Source organism: Setaria viridis, chromosome 9 (genome assembly GCF_005286985.2).
Source record: "Setaria viridis chromosome 9, Setaria_viridis_v4.0, whole genome shotgun sequence".
NCBI classification, from domain to species: Eukaryota; Viridiplantae; Streptophyta; class Magnoliopsida; order Poales; family Poaceae; genus Setaria; species Setaria viridis.
In genome coordinates, this window is record NC_048271.2 from 13,933,826 (window position 1) to 13,954,281 (window position 20,456).

The 20,456-nt window shown below is 50.8% G+C and overlaps 2 protein-coding genes across 2 annotated transcripts; one reads left to right on the forward strand and one right to left on the reverse strand.

Moving 5' to 3' along the window:
- The first annotated feature begins 5,261 nt into the window (after positions 1-5,261).
- LOC117836086 (protein YABBY 3) lies at positions 5,262-9,790 on the forward strand. Its single transcript, XM_034715457.2, has 7 exons — positions 5,262-5,997; positions 6,127-6,387; positions 6,512-6,686; positions 7,252-7,300; positions 7,750-7,825; positions 8,068-8,148; positions 9,423-9,790. The coding sequence occupies exons 1-7, from the start codon at positions 5,806-5,808 to the stop codon at positions 9,498-9,500; spliced, it is 912 nt and encodes a 303-aa protein (XP_034571348.1). The 5' UTR covers positions 5,262-5,805; the 3' UTR covers positions 9,501-9,790.
- A 3,814-nt stretch (positions 9,791-13,604) lies between these two features.
- Positions 13,605-15,644, reverse strand: LOC117835081 (protein GRAVITROPIC IN THE LIGHT 1). Its single transcript, XM_034714440.2, has one exon. It carries the CDS (start codon positions 15,348-15,350, stop codon positions 13,941-13,943), a length of 1,410 nt encoding a protein of 469 aa, XP_034570331.1. The 5' UTR covers positions 15,351-15,644; the 3' UTR covers positions 13,605-13,940.
- Between the last annotated feature and the right edge of the window lie 4,812 nt (positions 15,645-20,456).

Sequence of the window (20,456 nt, forward strand, 5' to 3'; positions counted from 1 at the left end):
TAAGTCAAGTGTTTTCCTAGTAGTATTTTTTTCTTTTCTTTTTTTCGAATCACACGGTACAAACGCAGACGCTCACATACACACACGTACACTCGTCCCTACGAACACATGCACGCAACCCTACCCCTATGAGCATCTCTGAAAGACCGAGTCAGCAAATCCTCGAGATTGACAAAGTCACCAGTGGCGTCTCGCTTTCGACGGGCACGTCGCCTACCGCTGGAAGAATAACGCCGGTTAAATCCTGGAATAAATCCAGGAAAACGCGAGTACCAGTACCGAGTCGAGGAATCGAACCCTGGTGGGCAAGTTCCACCACAAGGAACTTCACTAGCTGAACTACACTCAATTCTCTAGTAGTATTTTTTTTCAAAGATGCATGCATATGATTTTAATTTCACCACATATACACCCTTTGTAACCACAATATCGTGATGCAAATTTTAAGTTTTTTTTGTCATGACAAAATAAACAATGTGCAATATGAGTCATATATATGACATCTTAATCAAGAGCACGTGTACAAAACACTAAAATCCACGCATGGTCCAATAATTCACACAAGTGGGACTCAGTGGACAACACTGTGTGCTAGCTAGGCTAAGCTCTAAGGGGTTTTCATAAGGTCTCATCAGAGTTTAGAGACAGGTCCTTGAAGAATGGAAAGGGGATTTAGGTCCTGTTTGGATGCAAACTCCTAAAGTTTAGTAGTGTACTAAAGTTTAGGACCCTCAAATTGCTAGTCCTAAAGTTTAGTACATGGCTGTTTGGATGGACTATTAATCTTTAGGATCTTAAAGGGAAAATATCATTTTTACCCCCCCAATTACTCCTCTAAACTACCCTGCACTGTTCACGTCATTAATGCATGCGAGGGCAATAGGGGTAAAGGGGAACTTGGGGACCACTTTTAGGAGAAATAGGATCCATTAGTACCCCTTGGCCCTCCTAATGAAAATGGCACTCCTAAAGTTTAAGAGTGCACTTTTAGAACTCATGTTTAGATGCACAAGTCCTAAAAGTATCCTAAAAGTGGACTCCTAATCTTTAGGAGGGTGTATCCAAACAGAACCTTAGCAATGGCACTGAGCTTTGACGAGCGATTGGGAGCGGGGTCAAAGGCAAAATACGGAATGCTACATGCTGAGATCTGTGTTTTTCTTAATGTGCAAATGGTAAAATCAGATGCTTGATTCCATGTATAAGAAAATTGTACTAGAAGAGTATCGGTCGGGCTAGTGACGTGGCTATACTCATGTGCGTTCGACATTTGGTCGTACTAGTGAGAGTGAAGGCCGGGGAGATCTAACTTCAAAAACTTTGCTCTTATACGAAGCGGACGTGCATTGATGCTGGTCTACAGATTTTTCTCCCCGGCCCCTACCCTTTAGCAAAAACATGTGGTGATCTGATGGACTGGTGGGCATCACGCAACATCTGGCGACCGGTGGCCGGCCTTCTTCCGCGCGCGTCGGCCGGGGGGACGAAAACGACCGTGCCGTCAGATAGTCATTATCACCATCATCATCCCACCGATGGATCGACCCGGTGGGTCCCGGCCGGCACTCGATCGAGACGGAGCCCTTGCTCCTCGATCATCCCATGGCGCGGTTGGCGCCATTCTTACCACCTACCTGGTCGACAGGCTGCCGGCTCCTTCCGGCAACCTCACCTCTCGAAACAGCCCTAGCAGCAGCGGCAGGAGCTGACCACTGCCTGCCTCTGCAGCTTCGCCTTGCCTTGCCTGCCAAAGCTTGCTCTCCCCCAGGTCCATACGTACACACAGAGACGCACATGGCCATGGAAAAGGTGCAGCCGCTGGCTCGCCTCCGCATGCACGTACGTACACGCACACGCACGTCACGGCTCCGGCAGTCCGGCTGTCGTCGCCGTCGCCGCTCGTACGAGGCATCAGGATTCAGGCACCGCTTCCTTTTCAGACAGCGCAAAGGGGGAGCCCGCCGGCGTCGAGCGGCGCCGGCCTCTCAGTTACAGTGACGCGGCATGCAGGCGGCCGGCGGCCAACGTTAGTTTCTGATTCCGATCGCCGCGGTGGCAGGGCAGAGACCTGCCGGAGATCCCAATCGCACGGACGCCGCACGTCGCACAGCCCGCCGGCCGCTCCTTTCCCTGCGCTAGCTGCGAGCGCGCGTGGCTGTGTGAATGGTCAGGCATCAGCGGGGGTACTGCCTGCGTGTGTAGCGGTACAGTGCGGCTACGCCCTAGGGGGGGGGGGGGGGGGGGGGGGGGGGGGGGGGGGGGGGTTATCCCGTGGCCGTGGGTGGAGAAGAATATGTGATGGGGGTCCTCGAGGGGTACGGCGTAAAGGCGACAGCAATGCCCCTGATGTTGAGCCTGGCCGCGCGCCGATGCATCTAGATGATTTCGGTTAAAATTTATTGGGGCAAGTACATGGAATGGCACTTCTCTGATTGCAACGTGCATGTGTGTGTGAATTATGAAATGGATGGACGGATTAATTGGAAGAATAATGTGTGGTGTGGTAGCTTTTTCAGATTTATTGGGCTCTTTAGTGTCGTCAGATAAATAAAAGTCGTCGGATTTATTGGGCTTTATCATCCACCAAATTAAAAGGGAGATGCTATAAATTGGAATATTGTTTCTTTCATTTCTTTTATTTGACAATTTGCAACCATAGGATAAAAATAGATGGTCCAAATTGCTTCCTCCTCTAGCAAGTACGGTTCTTCTTCCCTACAATTTTTCGTCGGCTTGGCCATTTGCCCCTACTCCGCATGACTACCCATCTCCAACGATGAGGATGACATCACCAGATCATCCTCCGCCACCCCTCCCTCCCTAGCGTACCCATTGACAAGCTCCCTCACCTTTTCACCAGTCCATTGGTGTGTTATGACCTTAGCTCACACATGACCGTTGTTGTTCTAATTGCCTCGTTGCACCGCCTTCACAATCGCCTCTTTTATCATGCCATCCTCCTCACACGGTCCCTTCCTCTAAACCAAGAAGTCAATTAAACCTCACCATAACCCCCATCACCTAATAACCTCAGGCACAAATCTTACGATGATCACTCCTATTCGCACTACCGACTAAAATCAACACCGATTTTAGTGGAGAAGTGTGCCAAATTAAACGCCTCGATTGCTTATTGTGTTCTAGTTTACAATGTAAGTCAGAGCCACAATATACTACTCAGACGCATTTTGAACCAACAACATTCCCCGCAAAATATGCAAATATCTATGAATTGACTTACTTTTTCCCAACAAATCATCCTTTGAATAATAGCAAAGTACTTTTTAATCTCCATTAATGTTAGACCATAGCAAACTATAATGTTTGTGGACAATTTCAGCTCTAGGACACGGTGGATTTATGGATTTGGAGAATGAAGGCACAGATTAGAGCACACATCGTAAAGACAATCTAGTGCCAGCAAATTCGACCAATATTTTCTTTTGCGGGCTTAGAATTGGTTGTGAGCTATAGAGACTTCAATTCTTTATAAAATTCTTATTTATTTTCTTTATTCTTCAATCGGTTCATGATGTGGTTGAACTTTCTATGTTAATAGTAATTTAAATAACAAATAGAGATATAGTAATTTACACATGTTAATGTAATTTTCACATGCAATTCAAAACGGTAACATTTTTTGGTACTTTCACAATATCTCTAAATATATTCCTTTGTTATATTTTGAGATATGGTCGCTAAAATAAGCATTTGTCATTAGTTTTCATAATCATATATGTGAAAAACATATCATCGTCCCAATCTTCATTTGTGTTGGAAAAATGGTCCCAGTGGTCAAAGTCGACAACATCATAAATACCACCATAGCTTACACAAGGAAAAGAAGGTAGGAGTACACTATATAGAATAGTGTTTTCATAAATATGTTTTGCAATGCCTTTTATTGTTCATGAAAGATACATGCTCTTCGTCCTTTTGGAGGCTAGTGGTGAGTAACGGCCATAGAAGCATCATGCTTTGGTGGGGTACATATGAATTCGTAGGGAACTGTAAGCCTGCAGGTCGTCCTAGCTAGTAGCTACCCTAGGATGTACTAGCACATCTTTTCTTACCATACGGATATCTTCTCTTATATCCCTTTTGATTTACCCCTGCACAAATCTCTTTATGCCGTTGAGCGCATTGCTACTTCACCATTCTTCTTCTTCGCCGTATTCTCATGTCCTTCACCCGGGATATACCATAGGACCAATTGCTAAAAAATGGTCACGCATACGACCTCTGCAAAATCCACCACCACTTATCACTCCGTCCATCCGAAATAAAAAACCGTCACCTTAGGATTTTAAATTTGTCTCGCCATTCCAACTTCTGGACAACTAGTGCGGCTATCAATGTTAGCTCCATCCCTCTTATTACCGTCACCGCATCTACCTCTAAGAATCCGTAAGGCATGCGTGGGTAACAAGCCATTAGTTGGTGAAGGTTGCTCATTTCCCCAAAATTACCTCAGTAGACGAAACAAAATTACTTCAGTTAGGGGCAACTATATATTTCCTAAATCACTAATATATCTTAAAATTTCTAGAATGATGGGCGGGTTGGCCAGCTCTGGTGCAACGATCCTCGCATTATCCAGTCAAATATGTAATCAATATCGGTATATAGATATATGTTATACAGTGTATTCTCCTCAAAATTAGAGGAGGACCTCATTTTCATACAATCTAGGTGGTGTTTGATTGGCTCAAATGTAACGTAATTCGATTATTGAAGGTAATCGCGGTGGTTTGTAATCAATCGGCATTGCCTATAAAATACATATACAATACACATACAAAGCTTGTTGTCCATCTTCCTCCACCGTAATCAAATACAATACCCACACTGTAATCTGATTACGTTACCAGAGTGCAACCAAACAAAGAGGATAATCACCCATTCCACTACCAAATACATTGTAATCCGATTTCCCTTACGTTTACGTTATCATAGCACGAACCAAACACCATCTCGCTCACGATAAACCAGAAAACAGTACAAGCACATGAGTCGTGAAACACATAGCGAGCAGTATACCAGTACATAAAATTAACTCCTCTGTCTTTGCCATCTTCTCTAGAGCCTGGTACGGTTCTCAGCTTCTCATGGCCTGTATGGCGTGGCAGAAGCGAGAGAAAAAAGCCCCACAACCCCCGTCGTCTAGCTCTCTACCTAGCCACAACTGCTGCTGCCACTGTCCCTCGCCCTCCCTCATTGTTGACCAGAACTTCCCAAAACACCCCCCGCTCGCGTGTCTGCCCTCTCCCTATATCTCTCTTCCCCCCGGCCCCTCTCCTCACCAACCAGGCGAAGGCGCCCACACACACTCTCTCTCCCATCCCGTCTTCTCCCTGGCCTGGCCTCTCTCTCTATTAGTTCCCAAATCGCAGCAGCAGGAGCAACAGATCCAATACATACTAGGTTCCATTGCATCACACATCAGTCACCCAAACCATCAAATCGCACACGCCCATCAAATCACACAGGCAGGCAAGGAGGAGAGAGAGAGGGAGAGGGAGAAGGAGGAGGAGGAAGATGAGAGAGAGATGCTACTACTAAAGCAGCAGTCCATCTATCCATCAATCAGGTAGCTCGCCAGCAATCGCGTGCCGCCTTTCCACTCACGTACACCACCACCACCTCTCAGCTCGGTTCGTTCGTTGCCGCGTCAAATCGGGGCAAGGAGCCAGTAGTCCGGCCTGTTGCTTGGCGTGCTCTGCTGTTGCTTGCACCACGTACCTGAAGAAAAGCAAGCAGCGATCGATCGGTCGGTCGGTGGCTGTCGTCGGCCGGCACGGCAGCATGTCGTCCTCCTCGTCCTCGTCCTCCGCGGCCTCCGCCTCCGCCGTGTTCCCGCCGTCCCCGCAGCCGCCGCCACCGCTGCTGGTGGAGAACCTCCCGCCGCTGCACCAGCTCACTCCGGTGGCGGCGGCGGCGCCGGCCTCCGAGCAGCTCTGCTACGTGCACTGCCACTTCTGCGACACCGTCCTCGTCGTCCGTGATCGAACCCCTCCTTCTCCCGACCTCTTCTTCTCCCTATATCCACATGCAGCTCTCCATGTGATTTAGTTCTTTAAAATCTCAAAGATTTTACGCAAGCCTGAGGCGTGTGCGTGGGTGCAGGTGAGCGTGCCGACGAGCAGCCTGTTCAAGACGGTGACGGTGCGGTGCGGCCACTGCAGCAGCCTGCTCACCGTAAACATGAGGGGCCTCCTCTTCCAGGGCACGCCGACGAACACCGCCGCGCCGCCAGCCGACGTCACTAGCACTACCACCACCATCACCACGGAGCCGCCGGCGGCGGCGGACGCGTCGGTCAACAACGGGCAGTTCCACTTCCACCACTCGCTCAACCTCAACCCTCCCCACCAGCAATCCCTCCTGGTACGCGGCGACACGCCCTCGCTCCATCGCGTGCTTCAAAAATACCCGGAGCTGAGCATGAGCTACCTCCGATCCGCTCACGTTCGCATGCCTAACAATCTTCGTTCCGCCCGCGTGCATGCAGGATGAGATATCGAGCAGCGCGAACCCGAGCCTGCAGCTTCTGGAGCAGCACGGCCTCGGCGGCCTGATCCCCAGCGGCAGGAACGCCGCGGCGCCGCCCCCGCCTCACCCGCCCGCGGCGGCGGCGAAAGGGGCCAAGGAGCCATCGCCGCGCACTAACCCCGTCGTCAACAGACGTAAGTCCGCAACCAAACTTCCATGCACGTCCTCTGCTGTTTCTTTTCGCCATGCATCGATTGCTCAAGCTTTCCTCAGCTTCTTGAGATCATCGATCAGCCTGGCCGCCCATGGGGCATGGCCGCATGGGGATGATGTTGAGGTGAAACCGTTGGATCGAACCCATCTTCTAGCTAGCTCCATGCTCCCTCTGGTTGACCAGCAAAGATCAGTGAGCACACTACAGAGATGGCTGCCTAGTGGATGGGTTACGGACTTACGACACATGCGCCTAGCTAGGTGTTGTACATGTCGCATCAATAAGTGCGCGAAGCCCAGTCGCCCACACCGCTAGCTCTTTCTTCACTGTCCTAGAGAGAGAGAGAGAGAGAGAGATAGCGGCACATCATCTTTGTTTCGTTCTCGAGCTCTTTTCACTGTGAGAACATGCCGCCACGGCGTGCTACCAGCTGCGTGCAGCAGATCAGTGCGCCGAGAGCTCCAGCGTGCATGCTGTGTTCCATGCGACATGACTGTGTGGCTAACAGGTTTGTTTGTTTCTGTTTGCCTCGTGTCTGTGTGCAGCTCCGGAGAAGAGGCAGCGCGTGCCGTCGGCGTACAACCGCTTCATCAAGTGAGTGCCAGCAGTAACGCTGCTATACATTTTTTTGATGCTGTGCGTCGCAGTAAGTCACACACGACCGGTGGTGCTCTCGGTCACGTACGGCGATGCCGCCTCGGCTGCAGCAGCCGGGCGGCCGCGGCCTGAACCGGGGCCGGCCGGGCCGGGGTGCAGTCGTGCAGAGGCAGCAAGAGCTTTTTCAGACGCAGAGATAGAGACCTGGCTTGTTTTCGGGCTCTCTCTCCTCCACACACACATGCGCAGAGGCAAGACACGGAGAGAGAAAGGGAAGAGATAGCAGTAGTACTCGTTAATGAGACACACACGGCACAAATGATGCATCGGTGATTGCACATAATGCGAGTGTCGTGTCGTTGAGCTGATCATATGCATCGATCTGACGTCTCCCTTTCCCTTTTCTTTTTCTGGCTCTCCCTCGGGGCCGGGGAATGCGATTGCAGGGACGAAATCCAACGCATCAAGGCTGGCAATCCCGACATCTCGCACAGGGAGGCCTTCAGCGCGGCGGCCAAGAACGTCAGTGGTTTTTCCTCCTCCTCTATCGCCTCGCCGCCTAGATCTTTCTCCTCCTTTCTTCATTTCTGGTCGATCTGATCCAGTAACCTTCGCCCTAGCTAGCTAGGGTTTTGGTCGTGCGGCTACTGTGCAAGTGTGCATTCCTAGGATTTCCCGATCTTTCAAAATCGCATGATAGGGCACCATGCATCTATCCCCTTTCTGAATCCTTGTTTGGTGTGGTGGTTTTGTTGTTGCTGCAGTGGGCGCACTTTCCGCATATCCACTTTGGACTCATGCCGGATCACCAGGGACTCAAGAAGACAAGCCTGCTACCTCATCAGGTGATAACACGATCGAACAACCTTGTCAATGTATACTGTTACATCAAGAACTATGTATCTATAACTATGACTAACATCATTTCGGTCCCCTTTTTCTCAAGGTTCAAATTAAAGTGAAAAAATGTGTCTTTTTTCATATATCGGTTTCTCAAAAAAAAAAAAGGAGACGGGTGTTGACACCCACATGCTCTGATGAAGGATAAAAGGGATTTTATATACTAGCGTTTTCTTCATGGATTTTGGATGCAACATTGAAAATATTTTTTGAAATTTATGTTACCGAAAGTAATATCTAGTGGTAGATCTATATTATTTATTTTCAATGAGAAAACTAGAAATATAATTTTTGGCTGGCTAATCTGCGTTATTGTCTTAAACATATTACAAAGTTCTGTGCCGCACATTCTAGCTAGGGCATTATGCGGAAAAATGGGGTTTGTAGGGTTCTTAAACCATCTTTCAATGCATAGTACTAGCTCCGCAAGTCGTCCCCTAATTTTTTTGTTAGATTAATTGAGCTTAAACACTGGGAAACAGGTGAAGCATCTGATTTAAACTGGGTGGTCACAAGCCATTTTGTAATGAACCCACAGCCTTTGGCCTTCATTTTTTGGCAATGGAATCTACAAATCTGGCTTTGGTAGTATAGAATACCTCTCAGAGATTCAAACTCGGCTCTTCATTTTATTCTTAACTGTCTTTATTTTGTAAGATATTATATTGTATTGGTTGAGTCTCTGCGCATGTCTCACTTTTAAAATGTCTATACATGGAAAATGTGTTTTATTGTTCCAATCTCAAAAGTGAGACATGCGCGCCAAAAACACATTTTCCATGTATAGACATAAGTATGCTGAGTTTTATAATGATTATATATATACCCCTCTGTTTGCAAATATACTTGACATTTTGGATATGACTTAGTCAAACTTTAGAAAGTTTGGCTTTCCATAATTTTGAAATATATTTAGTTAGAAATCATGAAAGTCACTTGTAGATATTTGTCAAGAAAAACCTTCATACTCCCACAAATTTATTGGATTTCGTAAATGCATTTGATATGAAATAGTGGTCAACGGTATATTAGAGAACCGTGCCATATTCGAAATGCATAGTTTTTTTTTATTGTACGCGAGGGAGCATTTAGCTTGAATGAATGGTGTTAACTAGGAGTAGGGGAGAGACGGAGAGATGTATTTCCTTCTTGTGAACGAATCTGGGTAAATCATTTAAACTAACTGTTTTTTTTCTTTGTTCTTTTGCTTTACCTGCAGGATCACCAAAGAAAGGACGGGCTTCTAAAGGATGGGCTCTACGCGGCGGCAGCCAACATGGGGGTTGCTCCATACTAATTACTCAAGCTTAGCTAGCAAGTTGCTACCGTTACCTAGCTGCCGAGACTCTCCTTTTAACTTGTGCCTCCTCTGAACAACCAAGCTATATATCTAGTAGGGCTTACTCGATCTTGCTCTTTGTTAATCTGCTCTCGCTCGCTATTGGAATCACTGCACGTGGCTGCAATGTTGGTCGATCGATCGAGCTGATATAGCATTGCAGCGCGGTCAATTATCCTGCTCCATTGTGTTGTTTTTTACGTTGATCATATCATGGATGAACTCCCCTTTTTGCTTTTGTTTTCTTCTTTCCTTTTCTTTTCTTCCTTTTCTGTTTAACTGCTACATGTTGTTGCTGCTTAGGCTAGTCTCAATGGAAGTTTCATTAGCATTAAATCTGTTGCCACATCAACAAAATTGCTGACTTGGCAATGTCGATATGAGGGGGAGTTTCGTCAAAAGAGAAAGGAGTTTCAACCCTCATGACACTCAACTGATACAATTATCAAGTTCTCAGTAACTGTAAGATGAAATTTACCACCGAGACTAGCCTTACACTGTGCTAGCACGAGAGGATTGGCTACCAGTCGTTAGCTTTATCCTGCGCTAGCTCCTTACTGTGTCTTTTTCCTCCTCTCTTCTTTTAGCAGTACTAACCTATTCTTTGTTTCTGTTCTTGGCCCCCTGTCGAGTAAAGGGAGGCCAGGGGCAGCCACGGGCTCGGCTTGTCTGGCATCCTCCTGCAGCCCGAAGACCGCCGGTCTTTGGCTCCTTGCATGCTCCCTGGTTCGCTTGGTGCTGTGCACATCCCTGCTGCTGCTGGAATTCAAACGCGCCCAGGCCCAGCACCAGCAGCCCCATCTGTGCCCTGTGCGAGCATGCATATGCAGCGACGCCTCCAGTCGGTAGCAGTGGATTGTAGCGGCATGGCATCCATCACCGCTACCTCTTGCTCTTTTGCAAGCTCTAGCTTGGTCTCTATTGTCGTCTCTGTTTGCTTGCACCCCTATGGTCCAACAGCTTATATTAGGCCCGCGGCACACTCCTGAACGGCTGCACGTACGGCGTCCTGACCTCCGAGCCCGGCCGTGTCTGATTTGGTTGCACGTAGCATAGAACAATTGTCGCCGCCGTGCCGAGAGTGCAAAACATAGGGTCGGTGAGCAGTGTCCGTTTCCGCGGCGGCCGGCGCCGGACGCTGCTGGCTGGACTGGACTAATGGGCGGTGTACGGCACTGGTGGATCGGCGCACGGCGTGCGGCTGCGCGCGGCCGGCCGGGGGCGAGCGATTGGACCGTTAAAGTTGGCGCTCAAAGCGGGGGCAGCAGGCCGGCGCGCGAGGAAGACCGAGCGAGCTTTTAACAGCGCGTTTTCCTGTTGGGCGTGCCGCTTTTGGGGGGCGGGGCGCGCGAGCGCGACGGCGCACGCCCCCCGTTCCGGGGCACGAGGGGCACTGTTGGGTTTGACGAAGGGAATTTGCAAACAGGGGAAAGCGCCGGGGGAAAGGGCGTGGCGGGTGGCATCTGGGCTACTATGTTTGTAGTTGTAGCGCCCATGTATGTCCCCGGCCGGCGGCCACGGCCGGTGGCAATAATCCTTTGGTGGACATGACGGATCGACCTTAGTTTGGAAAGCTGGCGGCTCTGCAGGCCAGACCGCCTTTTTGGTCACGGGCACATGCATGCGAAGCCGATGCGTGTAGGAATAGGAACGCGCGTGTTGTAGGTAGTCGAACATGTGGGTTGCGGAGCGGACGGGCTCGCGCCGCGCGCGCAGCAAGAGAGCTAATCAAACACGCGCACGCGGCAGGCTGGCAGGTCGAGTCGCCGGCGTTCTTGATGCGGCGGCGCAAGGTGACCGGCCGGGTATGCATGAAGTAGCCGCGGCCGGCATATGGCCGAGAAAATCCCAATATGTGATCCGTTCTACTCCATCACAGGCCCAATGAATTTGCCACGCGCCACGGAGCGCCGGCAGCGTTGTTGGGTGGGCCTGCCGAACGCTCGCTGTCTGCGTTTGCTAGTTTAGCCCAGGTGCTGAGATGGGCTTAGGTACGTCATGGCCCAACTGCGGTCCCACCAGCGCATTCCCACACAACTGCTGGTGACCGCGAGCAGGAGGAACAGGACGCCGAAGAAAACGGGTCTGTTCACCCCTAACTTCCAACTTTGGCACTATGCAAAAAGAAGATTTCCCATCACATCAAACTTGCGGTATATACATGGAGTACTAAATGTAGACGAAATTAAAAACTAATTGCACAGTTTTGTTGTACTTTGCGAGACGAATCTTTTGAGCCTAGTCAATGTTTGGATAATAATTCACAAATACAAACAAAATACCACAGTATGATACAGTGCTGTAACAGTAATTTAACACCTCCAAACTTTAGCAACTAAACAAGACCCAGCTCGTTCGCAGTAGCAGGGGTTAGTCAAATCCGGTCGGTCATCCAGATCTACTCCTGCTGGCTCGGAACGGATCCGGTCCGTTTCACAGCACGCGACACGCAAGTGCAAGCTAGTACTACTACTACTCGTATTTGAGTAGGAGTAGGCGAGTAGCATTAAGCTCCCGATCTGAAGCCCCACGCCATCGATCGACAGCAGAAAGATTCGGAGCTGGCAGAACGGAACCGGGAACAAATCGCCGTCCTGGATCTCGTCCAGGCCGTGACTTCCGATCAACGAAAGCAACGTGCCGGGATCCCCCCGAAAAGGACGGCCTCGACTAGTCGTCCTGCATCTCATCTCATAGCATCGCAACTGAAACAAAGTTCAAATTGAACCCCTGCGTCGCCTCACCGCAGTTGTTCTCACTTCTCGGTCAGAGCAAAGAAGCAGTGAAATCCCTCACGGCAGCATGATGGTTTATAGAGGAGAAGCCTGCTGCCGTGCTGCGCCCTCCGCGACTGTGGCGGCGGCAGCCGGCAGGCGACCACCAAAATATGCTCGCCTTCGGCGGCAAGATGGCACGGGAGTGAAGCCAACTCAAGGAATAACGGGGCACGCGCTGCCCCGCGTCCCCCGCGCCGCGCTGTGAGCCGCGAAGCGAGCACGACAGGAATCCGGGGCGCCCGGCAAGCCATTTCTTATGGCGAGGTCAAAACCCAAAAAGGGTTAAGCGCGCGGGGGACAGGGCATCAGAGCCTGCAGCACCCGGCTGCTGGACTAAAGCGGAAGCAACGAACATACCAGCCCCCACGCCGTGTACCACCGTGTTCAGACCTCAGACCGTTCTGCGGGGCCAGCTAATGCTCCTTAATCATGGCCCGAGAACAGGCAGGCCCTCATTCCGAGGTAAAAAATCGATGCGAAAACATTTCAGTTCTCCCAAGAATCTGCACTTTTGCCTCACTCCAAACGCGTTGCTTCTGAATTGTCGAACTGAAGCGGACGTTGTGGCCGTTCAGCAAGCGACCATGTTGTCGCAAGAGCAGAACAGATGTATCCATGTAGTGTCAAGCAAAGAACATTGCAAGTTCCTGCTAATATACTACGCAGGTGACGAGATGCAGTAAGTTTGGCTGGCCATGAGGGATCAATGGTGATTGTAGCCCAGCCCAGACAGCTGTGCGGAGTCAAGGATGGGGTGCCACTGGGAATCAATGCCGAGTAGCTGCACGAGTACCGAGTACGAAACCTTTTCAATGGAAAAGAGAGAGGCGTGGAAAATTAGATCCGAGAGCGTTGATGATTGTACGGCGCGATCGGACTGGCTTTCAGGGAGAACGGACGAAACATACGGTTAAAGGAGACTGAAATGAAACCCATGATCCTTTCCCGCCGGTTGAAAGAAAGAGTGCGTCGCCTGAATGAAATCTGAAACCCTTTCTGAACTTGGAGAAGGCGTCAGGCATTTCTTGGCGGCAGAAGGTGTGTGTGCCACCTGACTGGCTTCTCGATCCGAAATGATTTTGCAGGCATTTAGCATGTCCTGGAAAGAAGAACACATTGATGTAACGGCCAGTTGCATGTAGGAGCAGACGAGCAGCAATATTGAATGACAAACAGGCTTATGCTACATTTCTGAATGGACCAAACAACTGGAAACAATGGCAGGATAACATTCAGTAAGATAATTCAGTGCCTGGTTTACCAAATAAGTAAATATGCAAGAGACTGGGGAGCACATACTCATAAATATACATTTACAGATGAAGTCGAATTACACACAAATAAGTTACCGAAGATTAGATAATAGCTCTTCGACCCTGTTAGAACACAAAGCTTCCCTGAACCTGATGACCTTTGTACAACACTACAAACACCCCCTCTCCTTTCAGCCGAACAAAAAAACTAAAAGAAAAGATAAATAGCTTTCTTTATACTCATCATTGAGCAGCTGCTTTGATCCTGCGAAGGTTATTTCAATACACTGTTCTTCATCGCCTTTACACAGCCTCCTTTTGTTTCCGAATGTACAGTTTCTTTTATGACTATATAGTTTCACATCAGCTCAAATTGAATCTATAATGCCTTCTTCCCTCTTCCCATGATCTAGATACACCCTACATTGGATCACTGTCCCTCCAAGCCGGAAGCCCGGCACCACCGTGAACCCGACCTTCGGTCGCGCTGTCTTCCCAAGCTCCTTGCTCCCTGAAAAACCCTTCGACCGGACAATGTTCTCCATGTACACCGTTGAGAACTCTGTGCCCCGGCTGACCTGGAATATGCCGACTGCCGGGTCATACGCCCAAGCTAACCGGTGGAGCGTCCATATTGAGCTTGCCATTGCAACAAACAGCTCGTAGAGTGGGCCGGCCACACTCATCACCGGCAATGTCCCACAGTCTGAATTCCCAAACAGGGAGGACTCAATGCCAGGATGGATCAGCTGTTTGTACTTGCGGTCGCAAAATTGGGCAAATTCACAATCTGGGCTTGAATTCATGAGCTCTATTGGGTCTGCATCTGAGTGCTCGATGAATTGCTGCAGCGACTCGTTCCGGCGGATTGCCAGCTCGATTCCTTCAAGCTCTGCGTTGTCAGCTGCGGCGCCGAATTCGTAGGAATCAAATCCGTCGAACATGGAGAGGCAGACGCGGGAGAGCAGGGCGTAGCGGCAGTGGCCGCCCTTGGAGTAGGAGACGCCTGGGTAGGCAGCCGCCGCCGCCGCGGCCAGGTCCCACCCAGCGCACCGGAGGACCTCGGCTAGCGCGCGGGCGAATCGGTGGGCGACGCGGAGCGCGTCGCGGAGGACTGAGTCGAAGACGCCCGCGGAAAGCATGGAGCCGACGGCGTCGCCGCCCGGCGGCGGCGCGAGCGCGCGGTCGAGGCGGGCCGAGAGCCGCGCGTTGGCGTCGTCGAGCGCCTCGAGGTCGAGCCGCAGCGCGGCGCCCGCGGCGTCCTTGGCGTCGAGCGCGGCCTGGAGGCGGTTCACCACGGCGTCGAAGGACCGCAGCAGCGCCTGGTTCTCGCGCACCTGGGCCTCGAGGTGCGCCGTGAGAGCCCCGCCCCCGTCCGGCCCGGGCGTCTCCGCCGGCGCGCCCCTCGCGATCCGCTTGAGCTCCGACAGCCGGCGGAGGTGCGACACCGCCGCGGCGTCCGCGGTCGCCGCCGCCTCCGGCAGGAACGGCGCGTGGGCCGCCTGCAGGTGCAGGTACGCCGCCTGGAACGACGAGGCCGTCGCGAGCGCCGCCTCGACGGCCGCCTCCTGCCCGGACGCCGCCCGCCCGACCCCGCCCGCGCTAGGGTTAGGGTTCAGCGGGTCGGGCTTCAGCACGACCACCCGCTGCCCAGCCAGGACCCCATCCGCGCCCGGGAGCGGGGAGCGCGCGAATCGGTCGGCGTCCTCGTCATCCTCCTCCTCGGCGAAGAACTCGATGGTCTTGGTCTTGAACGCGAGCGCGAACTTGTGGAGCATGGCTGGCTGCGCCCACCGCCGCGCCCCTCGGCCCACTCTGTCTCCGCCGCCGGGCGGGGCGGGGGGTCGGCGGCGCGAATTGCGTGAGCGCGGTGGTGGGGGAGGAGGCGAGTGGTGGGTGGCGCGGGGCGGTGGGGCGGCGCGGAGTTTTGGGGGCGGTGGAAGGTGGAAGTGAGCGAGGAGTGGGGGGATCTGGGATGGAGAGCTGGAGGCACGGGAGCAAAAGAAGCGAGGCTGTCTCCGTCGGGAGAAGGGGGGTGGAATGGAAGAGGTGGACTTTCTGCGTGGAAGCAGGGTAGGTGTTCGGGGAAAAAGATGCTTGTACTCGTGGAGTTCTTGTTTTGCCATGGAAGAGATGCGCCATGCGTGGGGCAGTGGGACCGACCCGTAGATTAAAGAGATTTAGGATACCGGGTTAAAGTTTAGCTCTGTCAGGACGGACGTAGCTAATTATAAAAGTAAATGCAGAACCATATGCTAATTCACGAGACAAATCTATTAAGCCTAATTAATCCATCATTAGTACATGGTTACTGTAGCATCACATTGTCAAATCATGGACTAATTAGGCTTAATAATTCGTCTTACGAATTAGTCTTTATCTGTGTAATTAGTTTTGTAATTAGACTATATTTAATACTCCTAATTAGTATCTAAACATCCGATGTGACGGGACTAAAGTTTAGCCCTCCTGGAGCCAAACACCCCCTTAGTCCTTGTCGATCAATTGAAATCTTTCTTATCCATCAGTCATCTAATACTACTTGAAATTGAGGAAGAGAATCCGAAGTTGGGTTTGGGAATTTGGGATTGGAGGTTACCTGTGGCCTGCGGACCGAGAGTTTCGGGCGGCTCGACGACCGGTGGTGGAGGTGGGAGAGATGGCGGAGGAGCGGAGGCGGCAAGGATGCCGCCAGAGCCGGGCGGTGGAGGAACCTCGGTGGACGGTGGATGTGGTGGGGGCGTGTGTCGGTTAGCATGCGGCCGCAACAGCGGGCGGCGGCAGAGGTGGCAGGGGCCGCCGGAGCCGGATCAGAGTTACTGAACGAACGCGAGGGAGTGGCGTCAAGGACGTGGGGCGTCGGGCAAGTCATGACTCGCGCGAGAAAAGAAGAGATGGACAATGGAGGAGGAAGAAGAAAGAGATAAGGACAAGGAGTGTGATATGGATGGTTAGACGTAGATCCAAGGGTCATTATCGATGGCTGATAGAAAAACTAATTCTCAGTCGAGGAGATACACCCTAGATTAAAATACTAGTAGAAAACATTAGTAGAAAACATTTGAGAACCTGAAGTTTGGAATGTTTGGAAAATTGGCAGCCCTCTTGCAATTTTCATTTCAGAATGAAGAAGATAGTATGAAGGTTTGATTCATGCCTAAAAATATGAGAATGCTCGGACTTCTTAGATCACGACGAAAACAAACTTATACTCGCTCTGTTCCAAATTGTAGATCGTTTGGGCTACTTTAGGTGCATAGTTTTTCTATGCACCTAAATATAGTGTATGTCTAGATGCATACAAAATCTATGAATCTAGAAAACCAAAATGACCTACAATTTGAAACGGAAGGAGTACTCCCCAGTAAACCAAAGAAGAGTTTGATGACTATATTACGGGCCCTGTACCTACTAGGGGTACCCAGGAGAGGGATTAGAAACCCCTAAAATGTAAAGGGGCCCAAGGCCTAACAGCTCAACACATTCTAATGGTGGCCCACGAACCATTGCGGCCCATCACCCGACCTTCTAAGGTCAAATACGAGGGGGCATCGTCCACTGTACCCCTCGACTCGGGGACAGGACCCACGTAGGGCCCTGAGAGCACCAACTATTCTCTGACCAAGGGAGACTAGCGCCGCTCCCCCACGCATTAATTGCGAGGCATGGCACCTCCGACCGCCCCACGACAGCCCGCGTACGGGGACACAACTGGACGGGGGGGAGCTGACCTCAAACCGAAGGGTCTAAGGGTGAAGCTACACCCTTCGGACCGTGCCTACGCGGCACATGTGCTGGTGTTGGGATGTCATCATGACCTTCCCCGTAACGGCCCATCAGGGGCACGGTAAGGCGGCTACGGCAGGTCTGCCGACATGCGAGGCGGGGCCCAAGACATGACCTCATGACGTCGAGCGGTCGTGAAAGCGTCCGGCAAGTTGGGGAAAGCCGAGGTGAGCGGCATGCCTCAGCCCGACCGCTGACCTGAGCCCCCTTACCTGCTACAGGTACGGGGTCAGCAAAAGTGCCTGTCCCGTTCTCTGCCATAGGGTTGGCGAACAAGACGAAAGCACGCTCCGGTACAGATAACGCCGCACGTAAGCACTTCATGCCGCACAGAGGTTGTCAAGTCACGCCGTACGAACTGATGCAATCGAAGGAGAACAGGACAAGAGGGTCCCACGAGAAGGGACCCACATCGCCATCCCGAGCTATACCGCTCCGACCACTGCATGGACTCCGACTTCTTAGGTCGGGTGGCCCTCTCCTTTACTTCCAAACTGTCGTCCGATTCCTGGCTTATATAAAGGGAACCGGGCCTCCTTTCTAGCTCTCGACTCCAAAACTCACACACACACGCTCATCGCACGTCTGCTTGCAAGTACCCCGTTGTAAGTCCCAGTGTCTTCGATCCAAGGAACGCGACTTCTGCCGAAATTGGATGTAGGGGCTTTCCAAGACTAGTATAAACGCTTGTTCTTGTGTACAAGCTATTGAGAGTGAGGAGAGTGTTGCGTATAGTACGAACACTGTAACTATGGGTCCAGTTGCATAACTTCAGGTTCAGATTCAACCTCTTCGAGAAAACCTAAAAAACCTTGGCAGGAGCCTGAACTCGTCGTATGAAACCTCGCTGAGACTTACTCCCGCGGTCCTTGCATCAAACCTATGTGAAACACTTGAATTGCTGCCTCACTAGTCACTACCATAGATAGTCAATGTCCCGTTGACTGATTGGCCCGGCTGGCTGGCTCTTTCTCAAAAAGGTGAGTTGCCTGCCGGGCTGCCGCATCGGAATGAGCTGGTGGAAGGCCAGAGCCCAGAAGCAGGAACCACGCGGTGGCCAGGCCGGCAGCGCCACCTAACTGCCTCTCTGACCCCACGCGTCATGCTCTACCAGTTCAACGCTTGGAGGCTACCGCAGCAGCTTGGGCGTTCTTTACTTCGTCCGCTTGCCTGGTCTGAAGTGGATGGCTTTGTTCCGTTGCGCTCGCCAAGGATTCAACTGTCACGGGCTCGGATTCGGGGAGGTGGCGGCCTGGGTTGTTAGTCGATGACAGCGACTCACACAGAGGGTTGCAGTGCAAGCCACAGTTATGGAGCTCTTTCTGTGAACTTGGATCTAGCTTCCTCGTTATGGGCAACGGCAGTAATTAGTAGGGCAAACAATGGTAGTCGCACCCATTTCTTATACAAGAACTGCATTATTGTTCTTCTGTTATCCTGAATCTTGGTAATTGCGTCGATCTTGTCAGAAGAAGCAAATTTCTAATTCCTCTTTCGTTCGTTTTCCTCTTTTCTTTGGAGGAATGATGAGGATCTGCAAGTGGAATGGCAATGGAAGCTGACTAGCATAGCTGCATAGGTGCCACATCCTCCTCATCAGCACAGCAATGAAAGAAGATTCTTCCGTCTAATTGTCCTGGCCTGCAAACTGATAGCGCATTTTCTCCCTCCAAATCTCATCCAAAAACACTAATGATTCTTCAAGGTTTGTTAGTGCAAGATGACACCAGCATAGGTGCCACATCCTTCTCAGCAGCAGTGGACGCCGGGAGGATTCTTTTGTCCTTCTCTGCATGTGGGCAGCTCACTCCCCTCTCTCTCTAGAAACCCCATCCAGGTCTCCAACCGTACTGCCTCTCATCACTGAGTAAACGGGAAACTGATGGAGCACCAGTGGCGAGTGGTTTGTGGTTGGCATCAGCATCATCGCACTCGATCCGCACCTGTGAAATCAATCATTGTTGGGTAGGGTAGATCAGATATTCAGATATGCACTGCTTGCTCTCCTTTTTCTGGGTGTCGTGCGTGCTTATGACTTTTTGGTACTTGGTGGGTTACTTTAGCAAGTTAATCTAGCGATGGCCATAATTAAAGGTGTCGAGGACGAGCCGTTGCAGACTTGCGGAGCTTGGGAGACTGTGGATAGAAAACCTAGCCCTTTTGACCTGGGGATGTCTTGTTTAGGCAGGCCTGCAGAGATGCAGAGCAGAAGGGTGTTTTCTAATGGTGCTGAAGATGATGTGAAGACAAACAGACAAGTTCCATCACCCGAAGCTAACGGTGGCTGAGGTGTTCCGTGTCCCAAAAAGAATTGGGATATTTCAGTGCGTTGCGTGGAGATACCGAAGCTGGATCAGTTTGGAACATAGTAGGAATTTTCAGATGGCTGAGGTTCCAACTAACGGTCATTAGTGCATGGCACTTGGGCATTGGTGTATGAGTTGTACGGAGTATGTGTGTATGGCACTTGGGCAGGAACCTGAATCTTGTAGCAAAACAAGCGGATGGATGCAACACAACAAACTACGGAGGAGGAATGGGGCGCCATGCGATGGGCAAAAGCTTCGGAACGGACCACCCCCAACGCGTTTTTAGTTTGTTCGTTTTTTTGTTGGATGATGAACTGGGCTGTATGCCCAATGGGCCATGCAAATGGACTATGTTTGTTGTTTTGTCGGGTCCACGAAACCTGCGGGCTTAAACTGTATACATTTGATCCGTGTTAGTCATCCTATGAGATTATTAAAAAAAAGTATCCTCTGAAAAAAAATAACGTTACAAGTACTGTTATCGTTTTCCTATTGAGGCACATTCAAAATGCTTGTCCACTAAGGTCTTGTTTAGCTGCCAAAGTTTGGAGGTGCCAAATTACTGTTACAACACTATAGTACACTGTAGCGTTTCGTTTGTATTTGTGAATTATTGTCCAAACATTGACTAATTAGGCTCAAAAGATTCGTCTCGCAAAGTACAACAAAACTGTGCAATTAGTTTTTAATTTCGTCTACATTTAGTACTCCATGCATGTATCGCAAGTTTGATGTGATGGGGAATCTTCTTTTTGCATAGTGTCAAAGTTAGGAGTTGGAGTGAACTAA